The sequence below is a fragment of the Rhipicephalus microplus genome, chromosome 9 (genome assembly GCF_043290135.1).
Source record: "Rhipicephalus microplus isolate Deutch F79 chromosome 9, USDA_Rmic, whole genome shotgun sequence".
Classification (NCBI taxonomy): Eukaryota; Metazoa; Arthropoda; class Arachnida; order Ixodida; family Ixodidae; genus Rhipicephalus; species Rhipicephalus microplus.
The window spans coordinates 3,795,100-3,818,119 of NC_134708.1; the positions used below are offsets into that span (position 1 = coordinate 3,795,100).

Here is a 23,020-nt window from a genome sequence, read left to right on the forward strand (position 1 = left end):
GTTACCACACTTTAAATTACCCACCTGAAAGTGGCCATCTCACGTCACCGTTGCTGTGCATAACGTTGCCTGGCTTTACTGTGTGGCCGCTGACGCTAGTAGCAGCAGAGCAAAAGTAGCAGGAGCCACAGCAGGAGCAACAGCGATTGAACAATTTTCTACCACGGCCTCTGATATGGCCGGCGTGTTCGGTTCAACTGGGCTCCGCTAAATGACACGACCTGTCCAGTTCAACCAGGCGAAAATTGAACTTTTGAACCACCCCCACCATTCCCCATAGTAACGTGCAGAGGTTCTTTTTTCCATGAATCAAACAGATACGAACAAGGAGCATTTCATTACGTCTCTTGATGCATGAAAAGTTCTTTATTTAGTGCAGCTAGTTCAATTACTAGTGATTAATTGTTGGCAGTAACTCTGAGGTCATTGGGATCATTTTGCAAATTTCCTACTCATGGAACACGCATTCTCATGTATTTACCTCAATTTCTCGAGAAGTAGGGCACTGCTGTTGATAATATTGTCGTTTTACACGTTGTCATATATTGAGCTTTCACTCTGACGAAAATTGTTATTACACTTTTGTCATCATCATCATAATAATCCTCAGCAGCAGCAGCAGCAGCCTGAATGCACCCACTGCAGAGCAAAGACCTCGCCCATGTTCCACCAGTCAAGTCGATCCTGTGCTTGCTGCTGTCGCTTCATACCCGCAATCATCCTAATCTCATCTGCTCACCGTCTCGCCTTCACGTGCTTGCCTTCTCTTGGAATCCAGTTTGTGATGACCACCTTGCATTCGTGCTACATGCCCTGCCTATGAGCATTTCTTCTTTTTAAGTTTGGCTATGATGTCGTTAACACCTGTTTGTTTCCTGACCCACTCTGCTCTCTTCTTGTCCCTTAGAGTTACACCTATCATTTTTCTTTCCATTGCTCGCTGCGTCGTCCTCAACTTAAGTTAGACCCGCTTAGTAAAGTTCCAGGTTTCTGCTCCGTAGGTAAGCACCGGTAAGATGCAGCTGTAATATACAGTCGAACTCGGGTATATCTAACTCGCCAAAAAGTGTTTATTAGTTCGATATATAGCACAATTTGATATAGGCCCACTATAAGATTTGATTATGCAAAGGCACATAAGAAAGGTACTTTATTAATACGGTGGCTTACTTGGTGCCCTACTTTGGAACAAAATTGCCCTGGATTTTCTTATGTTCAGTGACTTCACTCCCTGCGACAGCACGCACACCTCCACATTATCCAACGAGTCGGAGCAGCTGAGGCCGCAACCTTTTATATTCACCCGTCAGCCCAACGCAAGTGCACTAATCACTTCAGAGGCAACGGGCCATCGTCAATTTCCTTATTGCAGTCGCATTTACTTGTGGTCGGCACGACCTATGCAACGTAGTCTTGATCTTGTAGCTGGCCCGTGATGATACATCATCATCCACATTGACGAACTCATCGAATGTCAATTCGTCGATAGCACCCAGGAACTCTGCCAGCTTAAGGCATGCGGAAACCGGCATGCCTAAAGCATTTCTGCATTGTCTCTTCCATGACATCTGTCCACAATCTACTCAGCATAGAAAGAGCTCCGAGCAAGTCGATCTTCAGCTCCCTGCCAACACGAAGGTTCTGCAGCAGCCTCTCCACCAGGCACTTCCGATAGCCAGATTTTAGTGCACATATGATGCCTTGATCCAGTGGTTGCAAGACAGACGTAGTGTTTGGGGGCGAAAAACACAGCTGGATGTTGCAGGAGGTCGTAGAAGCGACGTCGGACTTTTCACCCCGCTCGATTCGATTTATAATTTTGAGTTTCGTTGCGAACGGCATATTCTGCCTCTTTGCACAAGCTATGATGACAGTGCGCCAAGAACAGAGCACCAACAGGCAACACCACGAGCACGGACTACGCTGGATGAGAATTCGAGAGGCAGCAGCAGGCACACAAACATAAAGAAAGAAAAAATGGTGCTGACTTGTACCACATCTGCGCTTTGGAGAAAGCACGACGGCCTCTGATTAGCTGTAAGTGCTGCAAGCAGGCCAGGATAATTTTTTGCAGGGGGGCGTTTATGTACAGCTGAGTCTAAACCTTTTTTCTAGGGTGGCACCACCAGTTTTCACCGCCACCATGAGGGAAAGCCAACTTGCTGGGGCACTTTTGAGGCGCATGGAGTTTGATGTATCGCTTGTCGTTGCTATTTCTGTTCGATGTAACAGTAACTTTTGCTATATATTGTTACGTCTATGTGAGGGGTTTATTCAAAGCCGACGTACCGATCAACTGGACGGTATACAGCAGTGAACGCGCACCAGCGAGCTCTTTCCATCAACCGAACGTCCTCTTCTGCCAGCACCCTGTTCCCCGCTACACAGGTGCACATACATAAATTGCATATGTGGTAACATTTCCCTCCGCGGAGACGAAGCCCACTGGGCGAGTCAAACAGTCTCTCGAGGAATAAAACGCTTCAAACGTGCAACATGAGCAAGTTCATTTTTTGCATCCCTTCGGTCGTTCGAACAGAGACGCGCTATGCGGTAAATTAAATCACTGATACGGTCTAGAACGAGATGAGGCCCCGCATAGTGCGCTAGCAGTTTCTCGCTCAAACCGCGTTTTCTAGTTGGTGTCCACAGCAACACTAGGTCGCCGCGATTGTACGTCACGTGTCGGCGTCGGTGGTCAAAATGTGCCTTCGAGCGGTCTTGCGAAGCAAGAGTGCACAAATAAGCAAGCCGTCTAGCTTCTTCTGCCCGACAGATGATCTCGAATATGCAGGGATCGTGATGGTCTAAACATGGGAAGATTGTATTCAGGGTATGACGAGGTGGTCGAGCATATAGAAGAAAGAAAGGACTGTAGCCGGTAGTTTCATGCTGTGCGGTGTTGAATGTATATGTGATAAAAGGTAGAATACTGTCCCAGTCCTTGTGATCTGATGCGACATACATAGACAGCATGTTCGAGAGAGTTCTGTTCGTTCATTCAGTTAGACCGTTGGTTTGGGGAGCATCTGGTGTAGAGTGCTGGAACCTTGAGGCACAGACACGAAGCATCTCTTTCACTACGTCTTCTGTGAATTGTCGGCCACGGTCACTGATTACAATTTTGGGAGGTCCATGTCGAAGAATTACCAAACGTAGCATGAAGAGAGACACATCGGCTGCAGTTGCCAATGATATGGCAGCTGTCTCACAGTATCGTGTTAAATGGTCGGTGCAGACGACTATTTAGCGATTTCCATCAGAAGACCAGGGAAAGAGCGCAAGGAGGTCAATCCCGACTTGCTCGAATGGAGTTCTAGTGGTTGGCACCGGATGTAATCGCCCTGGAGGAGCACTTGTTGGGTGCTTATGACCTTGACACTCGTTACAGCTAGACACGTATTGTTCCGTCGTCTGGCGCATTTTGGGCCAGTAGAATCTTTCTTGGAGACAGCAAAAAGTTTTTGCTATGCCTAGATGACCGGATGTTGAGTCATCATGCATAGCCTGTAAGACATAAACGCGAAGACTCTTCAGAACCACCAGAAGATATTGTGATGACGCGAGATTGACGAGCACACAAAGCGCCTCAAACAAATACGATTTATCGATCGCAGGAAACAGACTGCAATGACTTCTACGTCTTTTGCCCTCGACCAAAGACACTCGCGCTGCTTCGTTGTCCTCACCACTGGCACATACGCGCATGATTATTCCCCCTTTAAAAAAACATCGACCCGATGTTAAACGTTTGAGAAGCAAGGCGAAACCAAAACTGCACAGTTAGTCACTGAAAGTAAGGCTTCAGCCGAAGCACGTGGACAATTTCTGGTGAATGTCTGCGCCGCTTTGAAAACTGCACGCCGTCCGGAACAACCTCGTAGTTGACGTCACTAATGCGTCGCAGAACCTTGTAGGGTTCGAAGTATCTTTGTAACAGCTTTTCGGAAAGCCCATGCTGACGAACAGGTGTCCAGACCCATACTTTGTCGTCCACGTTGTATATGACGGGTCTGTGCCGGAGGTTGTAATACTTGGCATCGTCGTCTTGCTGTTTGGTGATTCGCAACCTGGCAAGTTGTCTGGCTTCTTCTGCTAGCTGGGTAAACTCTTCGGCGTCTGTCTCATTGCCATCATTTTCATGAAGGAGCATTGCGTCTAACGCTGTTGTAACCTCGCGTCCGTAAAGGAGACTAAAGGGTGTCTTCCGAGTGGTCTCTTGACGAGCCGTGTTGTACGCGAACGTGACGTAGGGCAAAATGATGTCCCAGTTCTTGTGCTCTACATCCACGTACATGCTTATCATGTCAGCCAGGGTCTTGTTGAGGCGTTCGGTGAGCCCGTTGGTCTGGGGATGATACGCCGTTGTCTTCCTGTGAGCTGTTCCACTTAGTCGGAAAATGGTGTCCAAAAGCTCGGCCATGAACGCAGTACCTCTGTCGGTGATGACTATTGCGGGGGCACCGTGTCTTAAGACGATGGCTTCGATGAAAAATCGCGCCGCTTCAGCTGCCGTTGCCCGTGGCAGAGCGCCTGTCTCCGCGTATCGGGTCAGGTAATCCGCGGCGACGATCCAGTGGCAGACTTTGGGAAGGGGCCCAGAAAATCCATGCCAATTTGTGCAAACGGTGTCGCCGGCACTCGAACAGGCTGCAGCAGGCCAGCTGGTTTGATGGATGGTGGCTTGCGGCGCTGGCAATCTAGACATGCCTGCACGTAAGTTTTGACAACTTCGGCAAGTCTTGGCCAGTAATAGTTCTGCCTTATCCTCGCCAATGTTCTTGCATAACCCAAGTGACCAGCGGTAGGTTCGTCGTGACAGGCTTGCAGTACCTCACGGCGAAGCGAAGAAGGAACGACGAGCAAGTAGCTGCTGCCGATGGGTGAAAAGTTCCTCTTATAAAGAACGTCATTTCGCAAGCAGTACGACGGCAGCCCTCTCGCAAATAACTTCGGAACGCTATTCGCTCGCCCTTGTAGGTAATCTATAAGTGGTAGCAGCTCAGCATCGCCACGCTGCTGTTGAGAATAGGTGGCAGTGTCCACAATTCCGAGAAAGGCCGTGTCATCATCGTCGTTGTTCGGGGATGCCGTCTCAACAGGAGACCGAGAAAGACAGTCGGCATCGGTGTGTCGTTTTCCCGACTTGTAGGCAACAGTGAAGTCAAATTCTTGGAGCCGAAGACTCCATCGTGCAAGGCGGCCAGACGAATCTTTCAAGTTGACTAACCAACAGAGAGAGTGGTGATCGCTGATAACGGTGAATGGGCGGCCGTACAAATAAGCACGAAACTTCAGGACTGCCCATACCATTGCAAGACATTCTTTTTCCGTCGTAGTGTTATTAGCTTCAGCTCGGGACAGCGTCCTGCTGGCGTAGGCGATCACGTTTTCGTTGTTGTCCTTCGACTGTACGAGCACTGCTCCAAGACCCACATTACTAGCGTCTGTATGAAGTATTGTCAGCGCGTCTTCATCGAAGTGGGCCAGCACGGGGGGTGTTTGCATTCACTGACGAAGCTCGTGAAATGCCTGCTGTTGGTCTTCGCCCCATCTGAAGGGGGTATCTTCCCGAGTAAGCTGTGTCAATGGCCATGCGATGCGCGAAAAATTAGCAATAAACCGCCGATAATAGGCACAGAGTCCTAAAAAACGTCGCACTGATTTTTTGTCTGATGGCGTCAGGAAGGTTGCCACGGCGGCAATTTTATCCGGGTCGGGTCAGATTCCTTGGCTGCTCACGACGTGACCGAGGAATCGAAGTTCGTGGAAGCCGAAGTGGCACTTTTCTGGTTTTAGAGTAAGACCGGCTAAGCGTATTGCTTCAAAAACTGCTTCGAGCCTTCGTAAGTGTTCCTCGAAAGTCGCCGAAAAGACAATCACGTCATCGAGGTACACCAAGCAGGTTTGCCACTTAAGTCCCGACAGAACCGTGTCCATGAGACGCTGGAACGTTGCTCGCGCCGAACACAAACCGAAAGGAAGAACCTGAAATTCATAAAGTCTGTCAGGCGTAACAAAGGCGGTCTTCTCACGATCTCTCTCATCCACTTCAATTTGCCAGTAGCCGCTTTTTAAGTCCATAGACGAAAAGTAGTGTGCGTTTCGTAGTCTATCTAATGAATCATCAATACGCGGCAGAGGGTAGACGTCCTTCTTTGTGATCTGATTAAGCTTACGGTAGTCGACGCAGAAACGCAACCTACCGTCCTTCTTTTTGACGAGTACTACAGGTGATGCCCAAGGACTGTTAGACGGCCGAATAACGCCATCTTCTAGCATCGTTTTCACCTGTTTTTGAATTACCTCACGCTCCTTTGGGGCGACTCAATAAGGATTTTGCCGGATGGGTCTAGCATTGGGATCCGTGATGATGCGGTGTTTCGTAAGTGCCGTTTGACCAACTTTTGATGTGGATGAGAAGCAGCCATGGAACTTGTTGATCAGCGTGAGAAGGCGGTCTCACTCAATGGGAGATAACATTGGACCAACGTCTACAGGTGTCGTTGTAGTGATAGTAGGCGCTGCTGCTTCCTCCACTAAATGACAATCTTCTGTTTGCAAGAGTTCGTCAAAATAGGCAATAGCCGTGCCTTTAACTATGTGTCGGCGTTCTCTGCTGAAATTTGTCAATAGCAGTTGAGCGCATCCGTCAATAACAGTGATGACAGCCCTGGCAACAGAAATGCTGCTAGTGAATGCGAGCTCCTTGATGTGTTCAGCGATGCCAGTACGATTTTGTAATTTGTCACAGTGCACGGATACGAGAGAACAACTTCGTGGCGGCAGTATGACGTTGTCATCGGCAATACGGAAGCGAGGTGGCTGGTGTTCCTCATCTGTAGCAGTCTCCGAGCTTACAGTGAGCGTTACGCTTCTGTCACGGATGTCAATCACAGCCCCGTATTCGCGCAAGAAATCCATTCCCAATATGAGCTGTTTGCAGCACTCGTGGAGAATGACGAGGGTGGCAACAAAGGTGGAACCAGCAATGAAGAGTCAGGCCGTGCACTTTCCAACCGGTGTCATCAACTGACCTTCTGCAGTTCTTATATTGGGTCCCTGCCATGGCATTTTCACCTTCCTTAGTCTTTCGGCTAGCTGTAGGCTTATTATAGAAAAGTGGGAGCCAGTGTCCACAAGTGCCGTCACTTGGTGGCCGTCAATGTGAACGACGAGGTCAGCGCTGATAACGTCGGTTACGTCGGCAGTTGTCTCATTCGTCGAATTAGTCGTTGCTGACGTCTTCTTCGGTACCGATGGCTTTGAGCTGTCATTTGTCTGCAATGGGGGCTGTTCGGAATTTCGAATATTGGCAACCCCACCCCCCGAGGTCGCTGCGTCTAGTTTCCCCGTCGCGGGCTAGGGGACCTGCCCCTGGTGACGTCGGCAAAACTGCGACGATTAAGTGAACTGGGCCGCGCAGGAGATGGAGAACGTGATCTGGGCGTTACTGGATTCTGCGGCGGTGTGTTCACAGGGGCGTAGTTGTACATGCGTTGATCGTCGTACGCAATGTAATCAGGGTAGCGAGGAAATCTCGAGTACTGAGCGTCGCGATAACGGCAAACTCTGTAGACGTGCCCAGCTTCGCCACAATGAAAGCATACCGGTCGACGGTCAGCGGTACGCCACAAATCGGTTTTCCGATGCTGGTAGGTAAGTGGAGACTCACTATTGGGCCACGTTGTGGGGCTACGTTGTGGGGCATGTTGGTTATACGGCATTCGTCTTGTCGAAGGAATCGGTGAGGTTGCGAAAGTGGTCGGTGCTGACAGTGGCTGTGTTTGCAGGGTTGGTGGTGGTCCAGTTATTGGGGTCTGCTGTGCTGAAGGAGCGACGACGGGGCATCGGACTGCATCAGCATAAGTAAAATGTCGTCGCACACCATTATAGCCGGATGAAGAGAGAGCATGGCGGACCTCATCCCGGACAACATCAGCGACAAAAGACAATGCCGGCGTCGGTTCAGTTGCTGGAATTAAACCAAGCTGCCGAAGCTCCTCCCTCAAAATCTCCCGGATGACTTCCCGCAGAGGCCTGTCGTTGTCGCAGAGGCTCGCCGCAGTCGTGACAGGGCTACTCGCTCGAACGTTGACCGGGTTCTGCTGGCGGTACCGTTGCTGTAGGGCCCGTTCAATAGCTGTGGCTTCTTTCGTGAACTCAGCTTTTGTTGTTGGCGGATTTCTCACAAGCCCAGCAAACTGTTGCTCCTTCACGCCTCGCATTAGATACCGCAGCTTCCTGTCTTCCGGCATCTCAGGATCCGCCCTGCCGAAAAGATGGGTAATGTCCACGGTGAACATAGCGACGCTCTCGTTTGGTTTTTGAATTCGAGCTTCCAAGAGACGTTGCGCATTCTCCTTTCTGTCAAGACTACTAAAGGTGTCAATCAGCTGGTTGCGGAAGTCATCCCACGTAGCCATGCTTCTTTCCCTGTTGATGTACCACGTCTGGGCGTTGCCTTTCAGGTAGAAGTACACATTCGCGAGCTTGTCTTCTGGGGTGGCCCACTGGTTGTACTTCGCGCAGCGTTCGAACTGGTCCAGCCAGTCTTGTGCATCTTCATAGGTCTCACCATGAAAGCAGTCAGGAATCATGGGATTCTGAAGTGTCATGTGCGATGTAGCTGCAGTGGCCATGGTGGTTGAAGGAGGCAAGCGATTGCTGGCAGTTTCTGGAAAGGGATTGAGCTCGGGAGCTAGGCCTCGCAGACGGCGGCTGGAACGGTGGACTGGTGTGTCGACGGGTGGTAGTGATTCCGGGCTTGAATGTCGGGTCTGCGAAGGGGTGCCAAGCATGAAGACATACCCAGCACTTCCACCAGTGTGACGACGCGAGATTGACGAGCACACAAAGCGCCTCAAACAAATACGATTTATCGATCGCAGGAAACAGACTGCAACGACTTCTTCGTCTTTTGCCCTCGGCCAAAGACACTCGCGCTGCTTCGTTGTCCTCACCACTGGCACATACGCACGTCAATATCGTGAACCGGTGCTGGTGTAGTTCTTTTTGTAAACTAGCCCGTCTCGGATGCAGAAGCGTGTAGGCAATGATTTTGGTTTGGTAGCAAGAAGTTGCTGTATGGTGCTGTCCCTTTGTTGCTCATCCTTAAAGGTCTTGGCATCGGGAAATGGTTGGTCCAGTGACGCGATGTAGGTGTCGAAGTTGTCCGCGTCTCATTCCGCCGTTGGAAGCGCTAGTCGCGAAAGACAATCTGCGTCAGCGTGACGTCGGCCACTTTTATAGGAAACCGTGAAGTCATATTCTTGTAGACGAAATGCCTAGCGCACCAGCTGACCAGATGGGTCACGCAGATTGACCAACCAGCAGAGAGAATGATGGTCTGTCATGACAGTAAAGGGGCGTCCGTACAGGTAGGACCGGAAGCGCTGCACTGCGAAGACTACTGCAAGACATTCTTGCTCTGTGACTGTGTAGTTACCCTCAAACTTGCTGAGTGAGCGACTTGCATACGCTACGACGTGTTCTTGGTTATCCAAGCGTTGAACCAGGACAGCATCTACACCAACACCGCTGGCGTCTGTGTGAAGCTCAGTGGCAGCCAGAGGATTGAAGTGCCGAAGAATCGGATGAAAACTCAAAAGAAACTTGACTCCGAAAAAGCAGACTCACAATCAGGGGTCCAGTTAAACTGCGCACCTTTCTGAAGCAGACACGTGAGCGGGTATGCGGTATTGGCAAAGCCAGGAATGAATCTGTGAAAGTATGAACAAAGGCCCAAAAAGCTGCGCAGTTCTTTCACCGAGTGAGGTTGCTTAAATGCTTCCACTGCGGCCGTCTTGGCGGGATCTGGTCGTATGCCTTTTTTGTCTACTAAGTGTCCAAGAACGAGTGTTTGGCGCTCTCAAAAACGACATTTATTTGAGTCGAGCACCAAGCGAGCTTTGCTTAGGCAGTCCAGCACGAGGCCAAGGCGCGTGCTGTGCTCAAAAAGGTGCGCCCGAAAATTACAACGTCGTCCAAGTAACACATACACACTTCCCACTTCAATCCACGCAGAATGTTGTCCATAAAGCGCTCAAAAGTTGCAGGTGCGTTGCAGAGTCCAAACGGCAGCACATTGAATTCAAATAGTCCATCTGTTGTAACAAATGCCATTTTTTCCTTGTCTTCCTCGTGCATTGGAATCTGCCAGTAGCCTGACCTCAAATCCACAGACGAAAAGTAAGAGGCCAATGATAGACAGTCGATATCATCATCAATCCGCGGGAGTGGGTATACGCCTTTTTTAGTGATGGCTTTGAGACGGCGGTAGTCAACACAAAATCGCCATGTCCCATCCTTCTTCTTCACTAGAATTACTGGAGCGGCCCACGGACTACGTGATTCTTGAATTACATTTTTCTTGAGCATCTCACAAACCTGTTCATTGATCACTGCGCATTCCGAAGGCGATACACGATATGGTTTCTGTCGGAGAGGTCTGTGGTATGTTGTGTCGATTCGGTGCTTTATAGGAGAAGCAGGAAATGATGGTAGATCGTGCTGAGCGAAATCAAAAATACCGGCATGTTTGCACAGAATACTCGCCAGCTCATTACGTTCCTTGGTGCTGAGTGACTTGTCAATCATAGCCATAATAGTGGTGTCCCAGGCGTGCAGATTATCGCAATGGGTCTTATCCGGGCAATCGCTGCTTTCTTCAAGGATGGCAAGCGACAATACTTGGTGTTCACGAATCTCTGCAAGTTTCAGACCCTCCGGCAGCACTGTTGGTTCGTCAGAGCAGTTAATCACCCATAAACCAGTATGCCCTTGCGCAACCGATAGCGTGCAGTAGGGTATTAAAACTGTCTTCTTTATGCAACTGAGATGCACGGGCTCCACAGTTGCGTCAAATGTTTTCTCGCTTGCAGGTGACAAACAACAGGGACACATTTCGCAGACAATGGCGGCACAGTTGTGTCCACGAACACGCAAAGAGCACTTTCCTGACAGAGGTAGTTTTCTATAAACGCAACTCGAATATCGGAATCTACTGTAATTTGTCCTGCGCGACAATCAACAGTGGCACCACATAGCTTCAAGAAATCGAGTCCCAGAATAATGTCATGTGTAGTATGAGGGAGAACAGCAAACTCTGCAACAAAGTTCTGGCACGCCAAACTAACAGTCACAGTGCAGACACCAACAGGTTGTAACACCTCTCCGCTCACTCCCCAAAAGGTATCAGGACGGTCCCAACGAAACATAACTCTTCGTCCAAGGAGACGGGTGAAAACTAAACTCATCACTGACACGGTTGCATCTGTGTCCACCAACGCCATTGTTGGTACCCCATCGATAAGCACTCGAACCTTATTTCTAAACATGGAAGCAAACAGAGATATATATGTTGAAATCGAAGACTGTCCGGCGACCTCACCTCCAACGGGCGGGCCGGCTTGTTTTCTGTAGGAGGCGTGGAGTGGCGGCGCCAAGGAGATGGTGATCAGTTGGCGCGAGGGGCAGGCGGTGGTGTCACACTGCGGTCAGAGGCCGGAGATTGGTTTCGTAGCCGTCCTAAGATTTCGTAAGACGCGCTTCCCGGGAATGTCGGTGCTCGGGTAACGCCCGAATGGTTATATCTCGGTGATCGGTCTTACCTTGGCGGCTGCCAATAGTTGCAATACTTGGCAATGTGGCCTTCATAGCCACAGTTGTAGCAGACTGGTGGAGGACGCTCGCCAAACCAATGCTGAGACCGCTCAGCTGTGGAGGGTCGGTGACGAGCTTGCTGAGCGGGGGCTGCCCACCTCTGTGCGGCGGAGCCGTGACGAAGGCGTTGGCCATAGCGCTGGTCGGCCGCGAATGAGTCACGACGTGGTCACGGAGTTCCAGTTTCGCTGACGTCTCACACATACCGATGGTGGCAAAGGAGCTAATGGCGCCGCCGTGTAGTAGGGCGGATTGATAGGTGGATGAGGAATGGTTTCGTCAACCCCACCACTTTGTCGCTGCAGCTCTTCCCGCGCTATTGCCCGAATAGTAGCGGCAAGGTCGGTGGGTGGGCTCACGTCGACGCTGGCGACCGTTGTCACATTTGCCAGCCTACCGAATTTCGGGGCAATGCGACGAGTCCAGTTTTTCAAACGTGCGGCAGTGATATTGGACGTCGGAGACAGAGGTGAGGTCATCCCTACCTATCAGAAAATTGTAAGCGTCTTCTGCTATGCCTTTCAAGAGGTATCGGACCCTGTCTTCTTCAGACATCTGCGGGTTTATAATCTTGCAAAGCTTAAGAATGTCCTCTATATAAGCAGTGCATGTTTCTCCAGGAGTCTGAGCTCTTCTAGCCATAGTCCGCTCCGCGCTTTTCTTCTTTGAGTCGGAGTCACCAAAACACTTCTTCAGTTCTTGAGAAAAAAGAGCCCTTGTTGTCAAGGACTCCTCGTGGTTTCCATACCACATCAGTACAGTGTCCGTGAGAAACAGTGCTACGTTATCCAGCTGATCGATAGAGTTCCAGTGGTTGTACCGGCTCACCCTTTTGTAGTGCGTTAGCCACGCGTCCACATCTCCTGCCATTCCCGTGAACGGGTGGGGTTCCATGTAGTGATGCCTAGGTGTAGCCAGCTTAGACCTGCGCGAAGTTGAGGGAGTTGATTCCCGACCTTCGCTCTTGGCCATGACAGTTGTTGTCGGTGGCAGACCGGCAAGACGACGGCTCCAGCGAACTCCGAACAGCTGTGGCTTCGTGGTACGTCGACCTGCCGTATCCCACACCTCCACCACTCTGTTACGTCTACGAGAGGGGTTTATTCAGAGCCAACGTAACGGTCAACTGGATGGTATACAGCAGTGAATGTGCACCAGCGAGCTCTTGCCATCAACCGAACGTCTTCTTCTGCCACCACCTTGTTCCACGCTACACAGGTGAACATACCTAAATTACATATTTGGTAACAATATTCTCAATGTAAATATGCCATATTGGAAACTGTTTGTTATACGGGATAATTTCATATAAACGGGTTCGGTATAGTCGGGCTCGACTGTACCTTCTTCATCAAGGATAGTGGCAATCTAATATTCATAATTTGAGAATGCTTGCCGAATGTGCTCGACCCCATTCCTCTAGTTACTTCAATCTTGCGGTTAAGCTCCACGGTTACTACCTGTCCTACGTAATAATTTACTTTAGTACTAAGTCCCTTTAATGAATGAATTCTCCCAGGGCTAGTTTTTCTAATAAAAACAACAAAGCACTCACTGTGAACCGTTGAGAGCCATCCTCGGCACATGGTGGTGTAAAATTTTTCAGGGCTTTGTCCACAACAGATTGAAACCACTCCCGCCACCATGTGGGCATAAACTTGAGATCGGTGGTAAAGAGTTTAAACAAACAATGCATTTCTCGGCCGTCCATGGTCTTCTTAAGACGCTCTTTGCAAGCCATAGTTAGCATATAGCTCACATGACCTGGCCTTTCAGCAACTATCTGGAAAAAACCAGTGAACCAAGCCTTTAGAAACAGTTTGTATGGCCCTGAATCTCGCTAGAATTTTAGCGTTTCACTTCTGCACTATGATAGAAACATATATAATACAAAACAAGTGACAGTTTCGCCACAATGGGTCATCAATGCAACAGCAACAAATTTGAATGCAATACGAAGTAAGACTAACCACCAACTCTTTTAGCATCCAACCTGCAGAATTCACAGGGCGCTGGAGATGACTAGAAGCCATCTTCCTTTTTTTCCTTCTCGGTTGATGTATTGACCTACCCTGCCATCCTTCGAAGGCTTCCTACACAGTGCACTGCCTCCAAGATCAGAGGCCCTTCTCTTGGTTTCGTATTGCCTCTATGATCTGATCACCTTCAAACAAGATATAACGTAATGAGGTGATGTCATCGTATGACATTGCATCACATCACATAGCATCACAGTGACACCATGATGATGCCAGGATTTTCAGTGACATGTGACGGCATCGTGACATCATATGGTGACCTCCCCGTGGTGATGATTTTTCGCAGCACTCCTTCCCAACACCACAGGACACTAGCATAGTGACGTCATAACATGACGGTAATTTTCTGCCCCCCTCGTCTCTTATGCCGTGGGACACCAATGCTGACAGCCAAATTTCGTGTTTGATTAGGCACATATGGCTTTCGCCTTGATAATAACTCAACAAATTGCTGACATAAGGAAATGCAGCTGTATCAGCGAACAAAGCGGAATTCAAGAGAGCAAATGTTTGGGCAGGTTGGTGGTCCATTATACTGACAACGGTGCAAAAATGCACAAGGGATACAAAGAAACACAGACGAGCGCTGAACTTACAACTGAAGTTTATTTCCGAAACAAAGCCCTTCGTTGCAGAACATGTGGCACTCCTGAATGGAAACCTCTATTCAAAAGGTGCCAAGGGGTGGGGAGATGAGGTTCTCAATTAACGCACAAGATAATTGAGGCAGCAGAAATTGGAAGACTTGGCAGTAACAGAAAAAGAAGTGCACTACTTACCTCGCACACATGACCCTCGGAAATGACATAGGCTGATTCCTCATTTTGGTTTTTTACAAATATTGATCTGCAATTTTTCGTCCATGCATTCGTTCTTTTTTTTTGTATTATGCATCATTTCGGAAATAAACTTTAGTTGTAAGTTCAGTATTCATCTGTACGTGTTTCTTCTTATCCCTTGTTTACGGAGCAAGAACTCTTGAGGAGGCGAAACTGCACTCGCTCGGGTGCCCTGAAAACGTCACGAAATCGGGCACAGCACTTATGCCCCCTCTGTCATGAAACTCCGCTAGGGTAGCAGGGAAAGCGCGCATGCCGCTCTCACCACGCCCTAGTTTGAAGCCACTGCTCTCCGATTCGCCGTTTGTGCTTCACGTCCGATTGGGTGTGTGCCTGTGCGTGTCACCGGCTCCAAATTTTAACGCTACAGCCTTAAAGAGCTTGTTTTGCAGAAAGGCTGGCGCATGAGGAAGATGCAGATATCTTCGGCTCTACAGCTAGGAATCGCACCCACGCATTCATCATGGCATGTAGCTATTTGACCACAGAAGTACAACACTGCTGGAAACTGCTTTGAAAAAAAAAAAAAAAAACTATATTGCTACGGGGTGCTACAGATGAACATAACAGGAAAGAGGATGATGTCTAGTGCGAGCTCGTGCAGACTAGGCTCCATATTGTATGCCTGCCTGTTTATCTAAAGTAAATATATTTTTCAGATGCCTTTTTCCCGTAACATTTTGGTGGAGAGTGCGGGTCTTCCCACAGTCAACATCCACGATGATTCTACGCAACGGACGTTCCTTGGCTGCTTCTGCGATGCCTGATCAAGATGAGAACGGCGATTCTTCGAGGACTACCACAACCATGCTTCGTCCAACTACGCAACAACCAACAGCGCCGCATCCAGCTGCTACGAACGGCACCGTCGTCCTCACCCAACCGCGTCACCCAGGCATCTTTTCGGGCAGCGACAGCACTGACGTGGAGGAATGGCTTCAGCTGTATGAACGAGTGAACGCTATGTACAACTGGGATCCGACGCTCATGTTGGCCAATAATATTTTCTACCTTGATGGCACAGTTAAAGTTTCGTTTTCCAACCTCGAGGAAGAGATCACGAGTTGGGACATCTGCAAACAGAAACTCATCAATCTCTTCGGCAAGACCATTGGGCGTCGTCCTGCTGCGCAGAAAAAACTAGCGTGCCAACTCTAGTCCTGCACCGAGTCATATGTTACGTACATACGACATGTGCTCACCCTCTGCCGGAAGGTTGACGACAAGATGCCGGAATCTGAAAAGGTCGCGCACATCCTCAAAGGAATCGCCAATGATGCTTTCACTCTCCTCGTGTTTCATAACTCATCGACCGTCGACGACGTTATTAACGAATGCCGACGCTTCAAAGAAGCGAAAAGTCGTCGTATCACTCCACACTTTCGCGCCTTCCCAACACGGCTTCGACATCTACCTGCAAGGATGCCCGTTTGCCACCAGCCCCTGCTGCTTCCGACAATATTGGGCGCATCATGCGCTGCGAAATCGGGGCAGCATCTCCACTGTCTGACCAAGTCCGGGTCCCCGACGACTTTCATGCCACGATTTCTTTGATCCAGAGTGTTGTGCGCCAGGAACTGGCCAACGCCGGACTTCCGACGCTATGCCTTTTTGACCGACTTTACTAACAACTGCCCCAGTACACCTAATATGTCCCGCGGACCGAACCGCCCATGTTACCGGAACTCGACAGAATGGCAAACTTCCGATGACAAGCCGATTTGCTTCAATTGTGGACGAGTTGGCCATATTTTACGTCATTGCCGCACATCTTGGAATTGGAAGCCATGGTCGCATTATGCCAACTCCCGACACCCACCTGCTGGTTCTCGGATACTGATCCACGTGGAACAAGACGATGCTTCGCCATCCAGGACCGCCCAACCGGACCGCTCCCTGTCACCCTCTGGACGCATGTCCCGCTCAACTAACCGACGTCGCTCTCCCTCACCCTCTTACCGCCAGTCCTCGGGCACAGCAACCTAGGCACAGCAACCTTCACACTGCCTATCTTCAGTGCAAATGGAGTGGAAAGAACATGACATGTACAATGGTATGAATCATCTGCTGATCCCTACCAAGATATGGCATGCACAACTGTGCATGGCTCATCAATGTGCACAGCTACCATACAGCCCTCTTTTTGGCACCAAACCCATGAGCCTCGCACACAACAGAGGATGGCCAGCGTGTTTCACATCTGCTTGAGCCACGGTGATCAACTGCCCTCCCGCACTTTCACTATCATCATGAGCCTGACTACGTTCACTGCAGGACAATCACTATCATCATGAGCCTGACTACGTTCACTGCAGGAGAAAGGCCTCTCCCATGTTCCACCCGTCGACTCGGTCCTGTGCATGCTGCTGCCACTTAACTCGTCCGCTCGCCTAACTTTCCGTCTCCCCATTCACCCACTTATCTTCTCTTGATATCCAGTATGTGATCCTTAATGACCAGTGGTTATCTTGCCTTCGCGCTACGTGCCCTGCCCATGATCATTTCTTCCTGATTTCGACTATAATGTCCTTAACATCCGTTTGTCCCCTGATATCTTGACCCTTAGGGTTGCCGTTTTCCTTTCCATTGCTCGCAGCGTCATTCTCAACTTAAGTTGAACCCTCTTTGTAATCCTCCAGCTTTCTGCTCCGTAGCCGAGCACCAGTAAGATGCAACTGTATATACGTTCGCTATACTCGGCGACAACTTCCCTTGACAGCACTGTGAAAGCAACAGAACCAAAGAGCATGTCTGCTGTCGTGCCAAAATATAGGAGCACATAAGTTTACTAATATTATTATCATTGGCCTTGCTGAAATGAATGCTGCTTTATTCATTATGATACTTGAACAGTTGCAGGAATCCTAGGTAAGATAGTTATGGTTCTCTTTGCAAGAAGGCCTTGCTTTTTATTTATTTTTTTTTTCACTTCTTAGACAGCACCACCTTTTCTGCATACCAGTTTTTTAAAGTAAACATGATGTCCATGATGTAGTCGGTCAGTGTACCAATGGGCCACAAAAATCTGGTGGACATTCGAATTATAGCCTAACATCCACGTCCGAAGCCAGTTATCTAAGGGACGATTTAGGACTATTGCATTTCGGTTGTTATTCATGTCCACTTTATTTTTTGTCCGGAACATCTGAAGAATATCTACAAAATATTTTATGTGGGCGCAATAATTTGGACAGCAGATGGACATCCTCGACACAACCCAAAAACAAACCTTAACGACTTTCAAAACGGCTACAGACGGTTATATATGCCTTGGTCTAAGAGAAGATATAAAACAGACATTTTCAAAAGGAAAAAATAGCACCTAAAATGTGCTTGCTAGCAATTTCTTAATATTTTTTTCAAACAAGTTCATAACGTATACTATCGCGCTCAGTATGAGCTACATCACGCGAGTGCGTGGCCGAGCGCACTGCAATGTTGTACAGAAGCGCTGATCATCACATATTTTCGAGTTATTGGGAGAGAGTTTGATTGATCCTGCAAATGTACATCACCCCAATTCGCTTGCTTTCACACTCACCCTTCTGTATTTGGAAAAACCTTTTGCACTTCGTTTTGCTTGCCGATTCTGTCTTTACTGAAAAAAAAAAAATGTGAGCACAATGCAGAGACTTCACGGCCCACTAGACGTGTCAAGCGAATCTTATCAAAAATTGAGCGTTAACTTTGTGCAAGAATGGATATGAAAGTGCGGTTTTACTTGAATTGGGTACTTTCAGATTGCATCATGCTTCTCGAGAAAATAGAGAGCCAGCGACGACTTGGGCTATGCAGTATTTTCAGTAATGATTTTTTTTAGCAGAGCTGTGCTGCCAATCTCCAACGTGTTGCTGTTAATACCTTTTGGGTGATCGCTAGCAGCATTTATTCTATGGGCGCGGCAGCTGTTACTTTGTTTGTTTAGTACTACGCTGATAATACGTTTTAATAACACTAGTTATGAACATATACCACTCTTCAGTCAGCTTGCCAAAGAAATCCGGAGGCAGGAAGCGTTTTACATAAATACGTCAATGTGAGATTATGTTCAGTGTTCTTGAATAATAAACTTACCTGGCTTTTTGAAATAATTGCGTGGTCATCAAAAGAGAGCAAAACAATGCTAGAATAAAAAAGGTAACTGATATTAAAGTGAGAACAAAAGCTGTGCTGTTTCTTTTTTATTCTTGTCTAATATCCATTAGGTGTTGCTTGAAATGGTGAAGGAAAGTCAATTTCTTGCAGTCAAAAAAATTAAAAACAGAATAATACCACGAGTACTGTAAAAAAGCAGAATTGAGGACAAAAATGAAACAAAATGAAGTTACACTGAGCTTCATCGATTTACCAAGTCCTGAATCACTCGGACGCCTCGGCTCACAGGCGGCTACGTCACATGCACGTGATCTAAAGGTCCCGAGCCAGCCCGAGTGGCCTCAGGCCATCTGCGCGCTTGATGCTGACTGCATCCGCTGTGGCGTCTGCTATGCCAGGCTATGCCGTCTGCTCCCTTCATAGCTGTGACACAAGCCACAACGCTGACCCAATTCCAACCTAAACAGCAGTTAGGTAGTGAGTTATACCTATTTTTGTTGTGATGCAACTTACTGTAAGCAAACTACTCAAGCGCGTGTGCATCGTACACCGGCGCGGTCGTTCTACCGCTGTTTCTCCTATAGCGAGTATAACGTGTGTTTGCCCGACCTTCAGGAATACTAACATGTTCAGCGTGGCTCAGAACACTGATGACAAGAACTGGATGCACAAACAATGCGAAATCCAGAAACATGCGAGAAGCGGACAGAAAAGCAAAGAGAGAGCAAGAGCGCATCGAAAATTTCCCATGTCTAACTTAATATGGCCGCACAGCATGCGCACCGCGCTGTCGTATGCCAGCTGCCTGAAAGAAATTGTTCGGGCGGTCCCGGGCCGCCCGCAGGCCGCCAGGCACGCGAAAACCGAACATGCGTCCGAGCGATCCCGGACCAGTGGGCGGAGCTTCCAGTTGGCCCCCGAGAAAAACGAATGCGGCGCCAGCGTCCAGGGCTGTCCGGAGCCGTCGGGGACGTGTAAATCGATGAAGCTCACTAAGATGCATAAAATAAGAAGCAAGTACATGGGAATTTTTATTCCGGGAAGTAACTTCATCGATGGCGCTTTGGTGCGGACCCAATGCTGAACGGCTGCTGATGAACCGATGAAGTGTCGGCACTGATAGTATTAAGATTCAAGAATGCGACTGACGGGAAATAAAAGCAGATGAAGTGGTTGCCACGCCTTAGTAGCGGGTCATGGCCCCTTGCACGGCAGTCACATCCTGCAATCTGGATGGTAGTGTCTCAAAGAAATTGTCAATGAAACTGTGTTCATTCTGTAGGCGTATTCTTTCTTCTTCGACAGCGCTCCATAGCTTATTGGCGGATGAACTATGTAACCCTCGTTTACACAGCCTGTAAAGTTGTTTGCGCCGTGTGGTGCATGTGTCTCGCCCCAAGGCCGCATTTCGGGTGACGACTGCCAGGCGATAGGTGGCATGTTCGCGTTGAGTACCACTGTTGGTAGAGTAGTAGTGCCGACGGTGACCCCTGGCGGAAGGCAGGCCTTGGTGGCGGGCGAGAGTTGAGCGAACCTCTTCTGCGCGTGGTGGCTGCTGCGAACAGTTGTCTGTAGCGTGGGTTCTCGTCGAGGGGCACCGCGGGCCTGCGCGCCGGGGTGGCCCACATGGCAAGTCAAGCGTTGGCGATGCCGTCTTGGGTGTGTTAGCGTGTTTGTCATTATTGTGTGTTTGTCATGTCTTCGAGTGTATGGAGATTGTGTGTAAGGATGTCTTAGTGGGCTGATTACTATTGATGTATCATTTGGCAGATGATATCGTCGTTATAAATTAGTCAAATAAATGTTGGTTTGTACCGACCGTGTCTGCTGTGTCCGTTCACTCCAAGAGCGTGGCGAGGCGCTCGCCGCGTCGAGACCCCACACTGGCGCCCAACGTGGGGCTCTTGGAGTATCGGACGACAGTTTTTGTGGTTCGGTACAATCTTTTGTTTGAGCTGGGGAGGAGTAGGCCTAGGGGGTACTTCTCATTGCTAGCGTCGGAGTGTGCTTTGTTGAGAAGCGAGGAGATTGGTTTTGTGACGTGTTCAAATTTGTCGGCATGTAGAGTTTTTATTTATTTTTTTTGCTCGCAAGTGTTGTTCTTTTTGTTGTTGTTAGTTCTCAAAAATGTTGAATTAAGACGAGAGCCATGCGGTCTGCATCCTGGAGTGAGCAAGGCCTAGAGCACGTGGTTTGCAGGCCAAACCCGAAGCGAGTGAGTACGGAAGCCTCGTGGGTGGTCCGATTTTCTGTAAATAGCTTCTTCTATCTCTTTGGGCTCAAGGAGCCGGGCGTCGTTGCTGTCTTCTATTGCGGCTCGACGCCGGGGCGTTGTGACACCGCCCGGGGCGGTGGACGCCGATCGCTCGGTAAGCTGCTGTGTGCGGCGAGCGATAGGGCCACGTCACAGAGTGGACGTCTCCTCGCGGCTGCCTCTTCTACGCCTAGGCTGGGTGCTGGGTGGATGCCGGTTGTTGTCAAGCGACTCATTAGGCCTAAGGCTCTGCGCAGCCGCCTGTCGCACGTGGCACAACTAGGTGGATCTTGGCGTTGAGGTGTTGCGCTCTGCTTCCCTCACATTTTTTAATCTTGTGATGCAACGGTTAGGAAAAGTGATATTTGTTTTATTTTAATGGCATCTCGGCTGCCGCCGATGTATTAGCTAGCAGTGCTGGCCATCGTACCACGTGGCTGAAAAGCCTGAAGCTCCTTTCTCTAGGTCCTGCTCCATTGTTCCTTACGTGTTTTTTTTTTGTTGTTGTTGTTGATGTATTCAGCGGGAAGGATGTCATCCACGGCTGGCTGTCTTCTGCACATCGTCAGCGTCGCTGGCCAGGAATGCGGTCGTGAGGTCGGGCGATAGAGATGCCTGGGACCTGCGCAACTGCCTGCAATCCGGCACCCTCGTGAGTGCTGGTCCCAACTGGAAGACGTGTCGGCGCTAGCGATGGCTTCGTCGCACCGACGGCAACGTTGCTGTTGCGGGGCCGGTACTGAGGTGAAGTCGAGCCGAACAGTGCAGCAGTGTCGACCAGCAGCGGTGTCGTGGTGCAAGGACGTTATGGACATGCGATGTCTTTTTTTGTTGTTGTTGTTAAAGCTTGTGTAGCTGATCCTTGTTTTCGGGATATGGTTGGATTTAAGGTTAAAAAAAATGTGGGTGTGCTGACACCCCCTGTAAAGTTGTTTGCGCCGCGTGGCGCTGGTGTCTCGCACAAAAGCCGTATTTCGGGGATGATAACAGCCGGACGTTGTGTTCGCGTAGAGCAACACTGTTGGTAGAGTGGTAGCGCCGGCGGTGACCCCTGGCAGAAGGCAGGCCTTGGTGGCAGGCGAGAGTTGAGCGAGTCTCTTCTGCGCGTGGCGGCTGCCGCGAACGGTTGTCTCTAGCGTGGGGCCTCGACGCAGGGCACACCGGGCCTGCACGTCGGGGGCCCTCGTGCTAAGTCAAGCATTGGCGATGCCGCCTTGGGTGTTTAGTGTGTTTGTCATGTGTGTTTGTCGAGTTATTGTGTAACGATGTCCTAGTGTGTTAATTACGATTGATGTATCAATTCGGCAGACGATATCATCGTTGTAAATTAGTCAAATAAATGTATGTTGTGTTGGTTTGTACCAACCGCGTCTTCTGTGTCCGTTCACTCCAAGAGCCCGGCTCTCGCCTCGTCGAGACCCCACAAGCCTGACTTTCGTTCTGCCCCATAAGACCTCAATGATGTTGAGGTCTGCCCCTATGGGGACCCACTCGGTCACCGCACCCCTCGTATGTTCAGGAGCACTTCAACAAACTTTGCAGTGTGAACAGGTGACAAGTCTTGCTGAAACAAGAAGTCCCCGTGAAGAAAAGGCCCGTCCAACGCGTAAGGTATCATGACATAATCGAGGATGTCACAGTACTTTACCGATTTCCCTCAATGCAGTGCAAAACACCAAGCCCATCACGGTACATAGCGCCCCAAACATTCACAACAGTGCGTCCACTGGATGCTACTTCTTGCATGTAGAGGGGGCCGTAGCGGCATTGACAGGGTGCCACACACGTTGCTTTTGGTCCCAGGTTGTGGTGAACGTGGACTTGCCAGAAAAAAGTACTCTTTTCCAGTCGTCCATGGTTTGCGAAGTTGCACCATACTGTTAGACAAAAAGAGGCCCGGCTTCTGGGTCGCAACGTGGCTCTTCAGTTTGCCTTCTGCTAGCCGTCGTTTCCTTGTCGACGCGCTTGCAGACACTCCAGCGGCCACACCGATTTCTTTGGCAGTACTGAAGAGACTTGCCTTCGCGGCATCGCAGATGTCCACGTCATCCTGAGCAGCAGTCATTGCACGAGGGTGCCGTTTATGTAGAGCGTCGCTGATGTGGCCTTCTTTCTTATAAGCCTGGATG

At 49.4% G+C, this 23,020-nt stretch overlaps 1 protein-coding gene across 11 annotated transcripts in view; it reads right to left on the reverse strand.

Moving 5' to 3' along the window:
* The window catches only part of LOC119163336 (cyclic GMP-AMP synthase-like receptor), a 109,390-nt gene that overhangs the window by 42,538 nt on the left and 43,832 nt on the right, over positions 1–23,020 (reverse strand). For 8 of the 11 annotated variants that reach the window (XM_075872995.1, XM_075872997.1, XM_037415316.2 and 5 more), the window contains exon 4: positions 13,220–13,447. In XM_075872995.1, the coding sequence (XP_075729110.1) occupies positions 13,220–13,447 (228 nt within the window). Of the gene's footprint in view, positions 1–13,219; positions 13,448–18,083; positions 18,141–18,616; positions 21,417–23,020 lie in introns of those variants that run through there. The other 3 variants (XM_075872998.1, XM_075873000.1, XM_075872999.1) reach the window with 2 other exon arrangements.